Source organism: Chaetodon trifascialis, chromosome 1 (genome assembly GCF_039877785.1).
Source record: "Chaetodon trifascialis isolate fChaTrf1 chromosome 1, fChaTrf1.hap1, whole genome shotgun sequence".
NCBI lineage: Eukaryota > Metazoa > Chordata > Actinopteri > Chaetodontiformes > Chaetodontidae > Chaetodon > Chaetodon trifascialis.
The window spans coordinates 4,162,530-4,175,970 of record NC_092056.1 but is presented as its reverse complement, the minus strand read 5'-3'; the positions used below and the strand labels follow the sequence as shown (position 1 = coordinate 4,175,970).

The 13,441-nt window shown below is 43.9% G+C and overlaps 1 protein-coding gene across 1 annotated transcript in view; it reads right to left on the bottom strand.

Annotated features, from left to right (window-relative positions):
• Window positions 1-226: 226 nt before the first annotated feature.
• The window catches only part of LOC139328888 (protein kinase C-binding protein NELL1-like), a 233,835-nt gene continuing 220,620 nt past the window's right edge, over window positions 227-13,441 (bottom strand). Inside the window, exons 17-20 of the mRNA XM_070958961.1 lie at window positions 10,082-10,275; window positions 6,063-6,239; window positions 5,465-5,689; window positions 227-4,373 (exon numbers count right to left, since the gene is read on the bottom strand). Coding sequence (XP_070815062.1) covers window positions 4,323-4,373; window positions 5,465-5,689; window positions 6,063-6,239; window positions 10,082-10,275 — 647 coding nt within the window. The 3' untranslated portion in view covers window positions 227-4,322. The remainder of the gene's footprint in view (window positions 4,374-5,464; window positions 5,690-6,062; window positions 6,240-10,081; window positions 10,276-13,441) is intronic.

Here is a 13,441-nt window from a genome sequence, read left to right as displayed (position 1 = left end):
CTGGGGGGGTGGGGTGGGGTGGGGGGGTCCTCCGCTGCGGTCCTTTATCAAAAACATGAACAAGCACATCAGGATCTAGAAGGTCCAAAACTGCTTCTTTTAAAAAGTCAGACATTAAAGGAGAAACACAATGTCTTTTTAGTAGGAACTGAATCAAGAACAACATTTTTCATTTTTCAACATTTGTTTTTTTTCTTTTTTATCTTTTTTTTTTTCTTTGTTTTTTACATGTGTACATAGTTCTCTTTCGTCTCCTTCTCATGTAAGTTCTCATGAGATTTTTCAGTTCAGTTCATACAGACGTGTTCTGGGGGGAGGAAAAAATAAAAAGGTGTAACGTGAAAAGGCTGTCCAAGATCCTCGTCTGCTTTGCAAAGACGCCGGGAACAGATGCTGGTCTGCGCTCACAAAATCCACTCGTGTTGAGGGTCACATCAGTACAAACGCACAGGCTAGTCGAACCCAAAATGTTGTTCTAAAACAGTGAAAAGACATTAAACTATGACACATACTAAAAGGGTTAAGGCAAGAATAGAAAAATAAAGAAATAGTAGAAACAATAGAAATGTTGCTTCTCTGTCATACTTGACTTGCAACGCTCTGATCCTAAGAAGCTGCAGTGAGAATTATTCACATAGTCTTACTCTCTTTACAGAACCCTTCACTTTACACAGTATTTACAGCAAAAACAGAACCTATCCCACCAAAAGAAAAGCAGTCCACTAAAATTAATACGTTATTCATGAACACAATGATAATTAAAAAACTGTATAATTTTAGCATATTGTCAGTATGTAAAAACATTTACACACAGACTTGCAAATAGTGTTTTACAGTAGTCATTATATTTCATATCAAATCAATCAACAGAGCAATCTGAAAACCTTGTTTTCAGTGGTCTTTTGTACAAATGTCTGCTTTTGATTGCTGTGTTAATCTCGATGGGTACAGACACCATTTACATCACGTGTTTTTTTTCTTTTGCGTGTACTTTGTGCACAGTTGACACTTTCAGTTTTACAAGAGGCATTGTGAAAATGGAGGCGAGCGCAGGGCGAAATGCTCTGGTGAGACACAAACAGATGTGGCGAACAAAGACGACACAAGGACATCGTGACTGAGAGGGTGCGCCTCGCTGTGCGCCGCCGTCCTCTCCAGAGGTTAAACAATCACCGTCGCCTTTCCGGAAAGTTTGTGAAATGACCACCGTGGTTTAGAGTCCAAACAACGTGCTGTGTGCATGAAAGGGTAGAAAAATATCTTTTCCCACTGTTTCTGTGAGCGACCACAAGCATGACTGGAACAAAAACTACTCTGACATTAAATAGAGGAAGGTCAGCAGGAGGGAGATGGTGGAGACATTTACTCTCAACTCCAAAGACCAAGGTCACCCCCAAGTTTTCCGTTTATAGATTCTGCACTTTCAAAGTCTCACAATTGCTGTATTGCTCTTAAAATGAGACATTTTTTGTTCCGGACTTGTTCTTTTGTTCAGTGTGTGGGTGCACAAATGGCAGAACTAATCTCAGATAAAGAGTACTGATGACAAGATTATTCCATTTGGAGAAATCCTCTGCTGGAGGGAATAATCATGATACTGAACGATAACATGCGACAAGTGACCCTGCTCTCGTGGCCTTCTCATTTCTTGCCTTCAGCGCTCTGATTGGATACTGTTCACCTGTCTCAGACTTGTCTCCAAGGTGCCCTACGAGAGCATCCTCTTTTTAGCTTAGATGAGTCTTAGAACTTCGCGTCCACTGCTCCGTGCCCACTTGAGGGTTTTCATCTCAGATTTCAAGGTCATTTAGTACACTTGGCTTTCCAGTATCAGCCCTGTCCTTGAAGGCGAATACCGGTATATTTTAGGGCTCCAGCTGACTTCATTTCACATAGAAGAACAACTTTAACGAAGCCAAATGAAGGTTTCGTGTTCGCTGTGGAGGACTATCTGAATCTGTGGAGGCTGTTTTTCACTCTGAAGCAGCAAATGCAGAACAACCAGACAACAACAAAGTCTAGAGAAGACCTTGACTGTTGGTATCATCCTCCCACTGAAAGGATTTTACTAAGTGGTTTCATAAAAAGCTGTATGATGAAGCTGACTGAATACGGATTTCACCTGACCAAAAGGTGCAGCTGACATGTCACATTTCTGCTGTTATCTGGTAATATCTTGCAGGCCGAAGCGTAACTCATGGCCATGACACGTAATTTGCATGTGAAAGTCCAAATTTTGTGACATGTTGAGTGTTAGAAACTCCTTCTGGCTTCCTGTGGGGAAAAAAAAAAAAAAAACAGTGATGGACAAACAAGGCGATAAAGACCACACTTGAGGGACACGTTAACACTCTGGAGACTATTTTGAGGATAATGCAGAGTTGTGTAGGAGAGGACGAGGCAGGAGACCAGAGCAGCGTCAGAGCTGTGAATGTGTGAAATGCAGCAGGAAAAGCACCAGACTCTCCCGCCTTAATAAGCCTGGCCATCTGTAAACAGGTTCGACACTTGGTGACCTCCTGGCATACTCAAATCCCGGCCAGCGTGACATGGCTTTAATTATCCCCACTCTCTCACTCTCTCTCTCTCTTTTGCGTGTCTCTCGCCCACTTTGTGTATGTGGTTCAGAGCTGAGGAGCCCTGGGAGAAGCCAAGGCAGTCCGACCCACCGCAGGCTCTGTCTTAGTCTACAGCTTCGGCTGGTGCTGGAGTCTGCTGGCACCATCACGTTGCTCTCACATGTTGTTCTTGTTATATGTAGCTGTGTGGCAGTCAAGCTAATCAGAGAACATATTGAGGCTGAGGGAAAGTGTTGAAGACCTCATTCAGAGCCTTGAATTCTCCAAAGGATGTGGCTCATGAAGGTGGATCACTGAAGACTAAAGAGCAGAGTATGTTTGAAATGAACTACAGCACTTCATCCAAAGTGTTGCTCGAGTGTGTCCAAAGGCAGAAGGGTCTCAAACAGCCACCTTCCATTTGGAACAGGTCTGCTATCATGAGAGAGAGCCACTCATGCATTTGGACAACCAAGCTGGAGAGAGAAGTTCCAACCCTTCACACACCTGGCCAATCGCTGCCTGAAGGGGGCGTACTTGTCAGATGCAGTCCGACCCTCATCGCTGAAGGAGTGTCGGGGAGTGGATTTCAGATGTTGCTGGATGGTCTGAGAAACTCTCCTTTCAAAGCACTCTGACTCGTCAAGACCGCACGTCTGTTTGGAAATGACATGGTCTCCCCTAACAGAGGCCAAACGGCTTTCAGACCAAAATCAAAGCTCCAGCAACACTTCTGGTGTCGAGAACATTTTCACTATGGAACCGTTATGGAATAGGTTCAGAGTAAAAATTTAAATGCTAGCAAGAACTAGAGCAAGTATGATATCCAAGTTTACAGCCTAAGTTCAGATGATGATGGACAACTGCATTACAGCGGTGTTCAGGTTTGAATGCTGACTGGACTGCAATGAAGTCATTTGCTGCGTCCTCTAATTCGGGCATTTCATAGTCACATTTGGAGGCCATATTAGACGTATACAGACTTGTGGACATCGCTGGGCCCAGTCTCTGAAGTGGGAGAAGCAGACAACAGCAGCAGCAATGCGGACGATGTGCTGCCTTTAAACATTTATATTGCATGTAAAGAAACGTAATGCACCCTTGATTTGTTTGCACATTCAGCCACGGAACCATAAACATGTAAACGCACTCAAATACCTACAAGTTAAGATTAAGGTTAATAGATTAACTTTTATTTTTTTCACTCACCACAAAAGCTTTGATTGGTTTTACTGATTTTTATATTGGCCAGAAAAGAACGTAGTCCACATCTGTTTTATCAGTGAGAAGATTGTCAACACATACGATGAAATGGCTTCTGCATCAAAGACACAGCGCGACATCTCAAACGTTCAGGTGTGTGTTTGTCACAGTAAAAAATATTGAGCCATGAAACAAGTTGGTATTGAGTTGGACACTGAACCTACATCCGAATTTTTTGTCCTCGAGACATGTAGTGAAATGGAAACAGCACAAAGACACATACACAACACAGTAACTGTGGTGGCTGGCCTCCGCCTGAGCCACACACACTCACACACTCTTTGTCGACAGAGTTACAGCATAAAAGCACAGCCTCGACACCCCAGTCCGTCCAGTGTGTTTGTATTTTCTGTGCACACCCTGGCATGCACGTGTGTGTGTGTGTGTGTGTGTGCATGAGTCTGTTTTAGAAATCCAAGGGGAGAGTCGTCAGAAGGAGGGAGGGGGGGAGGCGGCAGTCCCGCAGTGAAAGGAGGAGAGCAGGACAGGAGGAGGAGAGCTTTAATTGTTCTGAAGGCAGTCGAGATCCACTGAGCAGCAAACGTTCCCATTCTGAGCAGCGAAGCATGAAAAGGCAAGAGGAGACAGAGAGTGTTAAATATACTGCGTCACGTCACAGCATGCTGCGTGTGCTGAGCCAGGCTGGCCGTAATCAGTCAAAATAATACAACTTAACATCCTCTCTAATATCAACAAAGGGTCAGAGATCTGTCTTTGAGATTTATGATGCTGCTGCAGTAGCAGAATTTAGGACGTGTGGCTCCAAGTTGTGGCAAATTCGAGAAATTGAACAGCAGCAAGTCTTTCCACTGATAATATCCCAGTTTTTTTAGGATGAGGTCCCCTGCTGGTCAGAGGCAAACATGGGCTCATGCTGGAAGCCAATCACAGAGCAGCAAAGTGACCAACAGTAGCTAGATGCTATGACTGTTCTCTGAGTGCACTGATTCAGTTCATGTAACCAGCAGTGAGATCTGTGCTCTGCATGAAAAGTGCAGTGTTTGCTGCCATATAGCTAAAACTAAACTGAACCGAACGACACAACATAACCTGACGTGTGATGTTGATCACGCTTTAGGTCGACGGGTTTGATGCGCTTCTTCTGGCTCGTTTCAATTCTGACTGCTAAAAATAAGTGGAACTGAGGAACAACGGCTCCTTTTTTTGCTAAATGTGTGGAGATGATCTGAGACATGGTGACATGTTCCTGACACAGCGATCTGCATATTTTGTGCTTTTAAGATTAAATGTACTTTACATCATCTGTGACAGATTTTCAGGATGTTTTTGTATTCGTCTTGGAAGACAGGCAGTCGCACGTCCTCCAGCACACATTAGATAAACTCAGTATGCCAGTTTTTCTTCAGAACCAACAGCCTGTAATGTCTGCTATTACCTGTAACGTTGTGAAAGGCATGGAGGAGTTTCAAAAAGAACATGAACTCAAGCTTCATGGACAAACAGATGAGGCAAAAGCACTATTGCACCTTAAAAACAGGCAAACTGAGCATACACGATTCTAGTATTAAGCCCAAATTCATAATTGATTGTGAATTAGCTATTATCCATACCAGTGTTAAATCAAAACTGGATGCTGCGCAGTCAAGCACGCCTTCATTGCGGTTGTTGCTGCTGTGACCTACCTTACACTTGCAGGTGGTGCAGGGTGAGTTTGGCATCTGCCATGTGTCTCCGCTGAGGCGGACGATGCCTGCGGGGTCCTGGCACGTCTGCCGGATGTCATACGACAGGTTGTCGGCCAGGCACGGGTCCGCGACGCAGCGCGGGCAACACTCACCCTCCGCCACCGCCGTGTACTCGCACATCAACACGGGGCAAACCAGAGGCCAGCAGTCCACCTCCCCCTCCTGCGGAGGTGCAGAGAGAGGCGAACAATACAGAAGAAAGGCAACACAAATGTTACTGCGTGCCCTGGTTTTTGTGCATGAATCAGATGATCCGCCGACTGCAGTTACAGCTCACACGCTGATTTGTTGCCACATCTCTAATTAGAGAGGTGGTAATTATCTGAGTCATCCACAAACACTCACACACGCAGCCGAGCAGCAGATCAGGGCCAGGTATTAAACAGAGCGCAGCTCTGAGCTTCGTGTTGATGAGGACATTCTGCGTTTTCTAACAAACCAGCTTCGCCACACTCAGGGATTTAATATGAAGGTCAGCTTTAATTCCTGTCGCAAAACACATGTAGCTTGTGTGTGCATGTGTGTGTGCACGGACCATGCAGCGGCACTGCTGGCAGCCGTACAGCCAGGACGCCCCGCTGCGGTACAGTGTGCGTCCGCTCTGGTCCAGACACTGGCTGCTGGGCCTGTTGTCGCAGCCGGGACAGCAGAACAGATCCTCGTCTGGGTCTCCGCAGTCACAGGGTCTCCTCCTGCAGTACGTCTGCCCGTCCTGCACAACAGAGGTAACAGACTTAGGCACTGATCGTGGCCCCGGCACACAGTATGTGGCCGACCTCAAAGAAGTAGTCTCAACAAAAACTTTGACTTCATATCCTGGGCTGGAACGTACTCGTCCACAGTCTCTTTGTTATCTTATAGGTGGGTCAACCTGCGTTCAGCAGCTGCTAAAAGCTTTCATCAGTCTGATTACAGCAAAGACTTCGAGATTCTGTGATGCCCTGAAAGGCTCTGAAACGCCTTTTCATCTCTGAAAAGTACGATCTTCCAGACACCGCTGAATGCCTCTCTCCCTTTTTTGCAGCAAAAGCATTATTACAAATATGTTGAATCTCAGTAAAGATGGAGCAAGAACGTGTGAAAAGTTTGCCGTCTGGACTGGGATGCACAGTCAGATGCAGAGGAATCTGCTGGATCTCGGAGCCTCCCCAGCTGCCGTGTCCCTGGCTCTCCGTCTCGACCCAGAGGAAACTTTATGGTCCATTTTACTCACCACAGCCAGCACTGTCTGGCCCGGGGACGACAGTGTAATGGAGATGTAAAAATGTTACATAAAATGGCTATTAGAAAATGTATGGGAGCCATAAAATCATTCCGCATACCATTAAAAGGGCAATACAGAGCCAATGTTTTATCGATCCATATTGTCCTGCTACAGTAACCGCTGAGTCCCAGGGTAGCAATTCCGGTGCCGTTGGTCTTTACGGTTACAGCTCTGGACTTGCTGGGAAATTACTGCCAATTGTACCGTGCTGGCAGGACGCATGGATGAAGACTGTTCATCTTTAATGCCAGCAATAAGACCAGGCGTGCAGGCCAACGCTGCGCTGTTGTGCTAACCAAAACAACGTTATCGTACTGCTTTTTTCACAGTTTCATGATGAATTTGATGATTGCAGGCGCCACACGCTTTAATCAACAGGAACTGGTTTTCCACACAGATTTATGATGACTTATTCAATCAAGTGTAATCTTCACTTACAATGCCTTTCATTCCTCTCTCCTTCACAGTTACTTCCCGACTGCCTCACAGTCACTAGGCCACTGGTTTTCACCCGATTCCATTCAGTGAGCATCCCATGTCAAAAAGCAGCAGGGCAGTGGATCCTGAAGGCACTATTAACTACCACAATGTGAGCAGAACATCTCTCTTGTCTCTTTTCTTCACTCCATTATCATTGTGTTACATATACGTCTGCTTTTCCCAGAGCACCTCTTGTCTCTGAATCAGGAAATTCCCTTGTGAATGTATAGAAATGCTTATATTTATAGCAGTTGACATCTAAATAAATATTTAACATTTCTTTTGTTATTAACTTGTATCACTGCTAGTTTTTCCTCGGGTGCTTGTCACCTCTCCAAAGTGTGAGACATGACGGAGATTGCTACAGATTTCCTTCTGCTAATATACGCTATTCAGGAAACACAGCAACAAAAGAGAGATCTTAACACTTCGCGTGTACGTATCTGTTAATGCATCATAAATGAGCTGCAAATATTACTCAACATACTTGTGATATTCAAAAAAAAATAAAAAATGCCAGCAAAGCAACTATACTACGACCCAGAGTCCAAGACAGAAAGCACTGCAGCTGAGGATGTTTACGTTCAGCATCAGTCTCTAAATGAACTGTTTCCTCTGCGAGGAGCATCTTCCTGAGGAAACCACTGCAGGATGTCAATAAGCCAAGTCAATGAGCCAGCATGTTGTCAGTGTGATGCTGATCTCCAGATGTCGGCTGTCATGGTTTACACATGTTTTGACACAAAGACGTAAGTCATTTGGATCTATTTACGATCATGTGTTGAGCTGAAATGTCAAAACTCATGACACACAAGTGTAACAGAATTTACCGGCGTCGTTCATGTGAAACATGATCGTCACTGAAATCACTGCTCTCAACTGTCGATTTACTCCAAATAAGCCTGTGTGTGTTGTATTAATCTCACTCACTGAGTCTCACCTTTCCAAAGACAAATCTGAACAATATCTCTCCTGCAGCCACGCTGCAGCGCCTCCTGAGGACAGCGACGTGTTAAGTTGCCACAGACTTTTGTCAGAATGTAATGCAGGATACTGATAAACAGATGGTCGAACTGAGGTGTTTTTCCTTCAGTCGACCCTGTACGATGCTTAATTTGCTCTCCTGAGGCGAGAGCGATCAGATAAATCGGATATTTTTGTGTTTGTTTCACAGCTATCCATGCAGTGTTCTGTTTGCTGTGCTGCCATCTGGCAAGCAGTACAGAAGTATCCGCTGCTGCACCACCACACCACAGAGCAGCTTCTTCTTCATAACTTATTATTTATCATATCTTTTGCTAGAACTTTTGTTTTGTGAGAAGCATTAAAGGACGGCGACTTGCATTTTGTTGCACAACCCTGCGTCGTAGAATAATCAATAAATGGAAAACACTTTATGTTAACGTACGCGTATTCGCCATTAACTTGTTCCTTATTAGCATGCATATTAATAGCACATTGGCTCTTTATTAGCAATTAAACTTAATTAAAGCTGCAGTAGGTAAGATTGAGAAGAGAGCAGACTTAGCCTGAAAATGTGAACCAACACAAGTTCCACGTCACTCCCCCTCCCTCTCCGCTGCACTCGTGCCCCGCCTCCAAGCACCTCCTCCCTGCGGCGTCTACGCGTCTGCCGTGACAACCAGCAATGTTAGCCTTAGCATCAGAAAAAGCTAACTCTGCCCAGCTGCTACATCGCAGTTGCTAACATACGTACGTGCTGAGTGTTACTGTAACAATCACCATATTAGCTTCATGGTTATTTGTTATATCAGTATATGCTGTTATTGGCAGCGGCGGTATGAGCAGTTTCTCCTTTGTGATTGGCTGTTGCTCCGCCATAGCTTTGACTAGCCTCCTGACGAGGCTCACAGAGCTGTTTGACTGAGCGGCAGCTGGCAGCATGAGCAGAGGGAGGGGGCGGTTCGCAGCCTGTGTGAGTTGTGATTGACAGATGTCAGACACTCCTCTGATTGGTTGTTTTGTGTCGGGCGCGGTGGATTCTTGCAAATCGCAGTAGGAGCAGTAGGTGGGACCAATGGAGACATGTTTTTTCACAGATTACATGTTTCATGTACTGCTGTCTGGGCAGAGGGACAGTTTTAACAAATGTGAGAAAAAATTACTTTTATACAAGTTACCTACTGCACCTTTAAAAAAAAAAAATCCCTAGTCTGGAATTATGGTTATTAAGATTGTAATGTGCAACAACTTGAGTTAATGCTCTAGTAGTTGTAGATTATGGTTATGCAGATTATGGCATTGATGAGTGCTGTGCAATGACTGATGAGGAGACAGTAAGCCACTAATATGTAAGCTAATCAGCATCTAGTCACTGGTAAATATTGTTGTTCCTTAATGTTCCTTAACATCAAAACTTATTTGCAAAAGATAACACAGCTTTCTTGTGCAATGAGGGATTATTATGGATTATTACTTCTGACTAGACTCTCTGCCTTTTCTAACTGTCTTTGTCAGATGTATTCCATGCAGGAACAATTAAGTAAAGTGATAAAACTTCAGGGATATGTGGTAAATATTTATTAGAAATATGCTTTTATGCTCAAATTCTCACTTTGTATCCTTGAAGCTGCATTTTGAAGGTTTGTATTTCACTGCTTTACAGAAAGAAGATCACATTGCTTTCTCCATATTTATTCTTCATCATATACACACACACATCCCTGATAGTCTCCTTACATTTATTAGCATCTTATTTCCAGGGAGTCGTGGAGGAGACGGAGCTTTAGATCACAGCTACAATGAAAACCCTGATTAAGATCCTTCTGAATGTGGGTGTTCGTGTGTACCTTGCAGGAACATATAGCACAGCGGTCAAAGCTGGGTTTCCAGTCTTCCCCGTTGCGTCTGATTCCCTCTTCCTGTGGGCAGTCGCCGCTGCAGCCCGGACCGGACGTACACACGCAGTCGTAGCCTCCCGGGAGGTTCACGCACACGCTGTCATTCCAGCAGGTGTGTGACTGCAGACCGCACTCATCGATGTCTGGAAGACAGAGGGACAAATTATCTGTGAACAGAGGTCTGTGGTTTCATTGTCTTTCCGTCCATTTGGAAATACAAAATAACAACTTGACAAAGTTTTATTTTTATTGGGCAAAATTGGCAAAATCCTCTGGCGGCATTGAACATTTGAGAACTTTCCTGCAGACCTCTTAGCCAAAAACACATACTTACGCTTCTCAAAGTCAAGTATCAAAAAGGTCTTCTTTCAGCATTAGTGTAGCAGTATAAATTCTAGTGTGACATAATAATAAACAGCTACACAACCCTGTCTCCTAAATCAATAAATAATAAGAAATATATATACCACACTTCTGTCATGTGCTTGGATTAATCATAATTAATGTCTAGAATTGCTACATTCCTCATTCAGAACTGCATCCTTTCCCAGCTCCGCACAGGGAAACGTTTACCTTGACTAACTGTGGTAGATGTGATGCACATTTACTTTTAATTAAATTTTCTATTTCCTCACATTACAGTGGAGCCCGGCAGGTATCAGGGTTAACATTTGTAATAATTTGTGCTGTGCACAAATTAGTATTTTGGCCCTTGAGCCACTTTAATCATTCCCCCAAATAAGTAGCATTCAGCTATTGTAGCGGTGGAAACTGAAATTACAGGCTGTGGTGGTCAGTCAGGGAGAAGCTCACAGCGTGTTGGCAGCTGTGTTTTTGTATGAGGGTCCCTTGAATTTACTGAATCCATTCCTATAAATTAGATGTAGCACTCCCTCTAAGCACAACATTACACACATGCTGTTGTGCAATGCAGTACACAACAGTAAACTTATATTTATAGTATATTATTCTAGTAAATTGAAGGTTTAATCACAACATTGTGTTGTCTTTGTCATCTCTTACACATATTTTAAGGGAGAACAGATTTTTTGTTTTTGTTTTTTGGACTTAACAGTTTTTTTTTGTTTGTTTTTTTTGGACTTATACTTAATTCAACCTCAAAACAAAATGATTTGCTTGATAATGTGAAGGCAGAAATGAGGTCGTATTTTACACTCCTTCCTTGTCTATACGAAGAAAATACCTTGCATACATCAAAGCTTCGGTCACATCAATCACAGCTTATATTCTCTGAGTGGATTTAGTTGAATCATCAAAGGGAAGAGACACATCTGCTCAGTCAGCTCAGTCTCACTTTTCCTCTCTCCAAACCAAAAAACCGACGGACGGCAGTTTCTTGCACAGGAAGCAGGGCGCCAAAATTCTGTCCCTATCTTTTATCAAGCCGTGACATTTAACACTCTTCATCCTCATAAATGTGAGCTGTTCAGAGGGAAAATGACCAAAGTCTCTCCACCAGTAGCTCTGCCAGCACCTGCTGCCTATGGACATCGATCACACCCACGCGACCCTGACAGCACGCCGTTCGTGCTGCATGAACAAAGGCCAGAAGAAGAAAAACGGAAACCAAATTTCAAAAAATGGAATTCATGTTTTTGTTCGTGTGTTAAGCTCCGACCATGCTTTCCACACTGTGAGCATCGTGGCCAATGAGTCCATTTACGTTCTCCACAGCTGAGTGTGATGGGGGAAAAAGCTTTATTTCCACACCTCCCTGTTCTCCCTCTCTGTTCATACATTAAAAATTTACTGAGCAACATTTCCATCAGGCAGTCAAAAGTGTTAATCCTCTGTACGCTCGCCGTTTCAGGACGGCAGACGCAGCTCCACATGATCAGACATGGCTCCACTCTCTTACGTAAGCTGTGCTTTGTCACTTTCAGATGTTCTTCACTGTTGTTGCATTGCTCCAGAATCAAGCAGAACTTTAACTACCTCTGTCTGTCCAGGGTGTGCTGCAGGTGTCAGATGAAATGTGTCATAGTATTCTATGGAAAGCCAAGGTGAAGCCCGAACTTGCCGGGATATTGTGTCAGAAGTTAGAAAACTCAAAATCCCACTGACATTTGTAATAACAGAAAAGCGTCGAGATTAGGACGGTAAAAAGAGAAAACAATAAAAAAAAAAAAAAGAATCTAATATAGTTCTTTATTTGCTATTTCTGCTTTTAGCCACCTTTAAAAGACCCCATTTCCCATAAAACCTCCACTACAGGGGCATAAATGTCCAAAGACGGAGGGGATGTGGTCTCAGGCGTGTCTCAATAACAGCAAGAGGACTGACAGAAGTTTGCTGACTGCAGAGAAAAATTTCTTTAGAAGATGTGTTGCTGATTTTTACTGATATGAAACCAAGTTAAGATGACGCACATGCTGCTGCAGAGGTTTGTCACGGGAGCAGTACGGCAGGTTTTTCTGTGCTCACAAAGTAAATGTTTAAAATCATGAAGGTCTGAGATTTTCAGAGTGGGTGCTGCAATTGGTTTGTATAATGGATTGATCAAACAAATTCTGAACACTTGGTTGTTGAATTTGTGAAGAAAAAACAGCATCACAGCTGCTAAATCCCACCCATAGTTAACCCAGAATCCAAAATAAGTACCTAATTATGTCTAACAAGCGAGTAATAACTTAAAATAATGTAATGTGATGGAAGGAAGGAAGAAAACACCAAAGCAGACATGCATTGACACGACAGTTACAGAGAAAGCCTCTGGCACAAGCTGCTCTCCATGAGCACCAAAGTTTTGTTTTGTCGGTGGTGAATGATGATGGTGTGACCTCCTCTGGGTGGACGCGAGGCTTGGTCGATGCTGTGGCCACAACAACACGCTCTGACCGAGCTGAACACAAACTCTAATTGGTCGCAGCATCCAGTTCGCTGGATGCAGAGAAGAGAGGAAAACAACTCAGCCGAGAATGTATTGTGCCTGCGACGGGTTATTTGCATACACTAAATGAAATCCCCATCAGCCAGTCAGACATACTGTACCTCCGCTGGTGAAGGATTAATGCTCTTCATGCTGCATTCACCACATTCAGCCACAAGCTGCTGTTCGCAGATGAAGCGTAGTCTTACATGTAGGCTGTGAAAGACCGCCTCACAGCCGAACACAAAAGCCCTTCGGAGAAGCCAGCTGAGCACAGCCAACCATATGAAAAACTTACACTCACACCTACATGTGCTGCTACACATGACAGCACTAATCCTGCTGTGTATGAAAATGACAACAGACATTCACACAGGCATAGACACCAACACACGGGAGCGCGGAACAAATAAATCCCT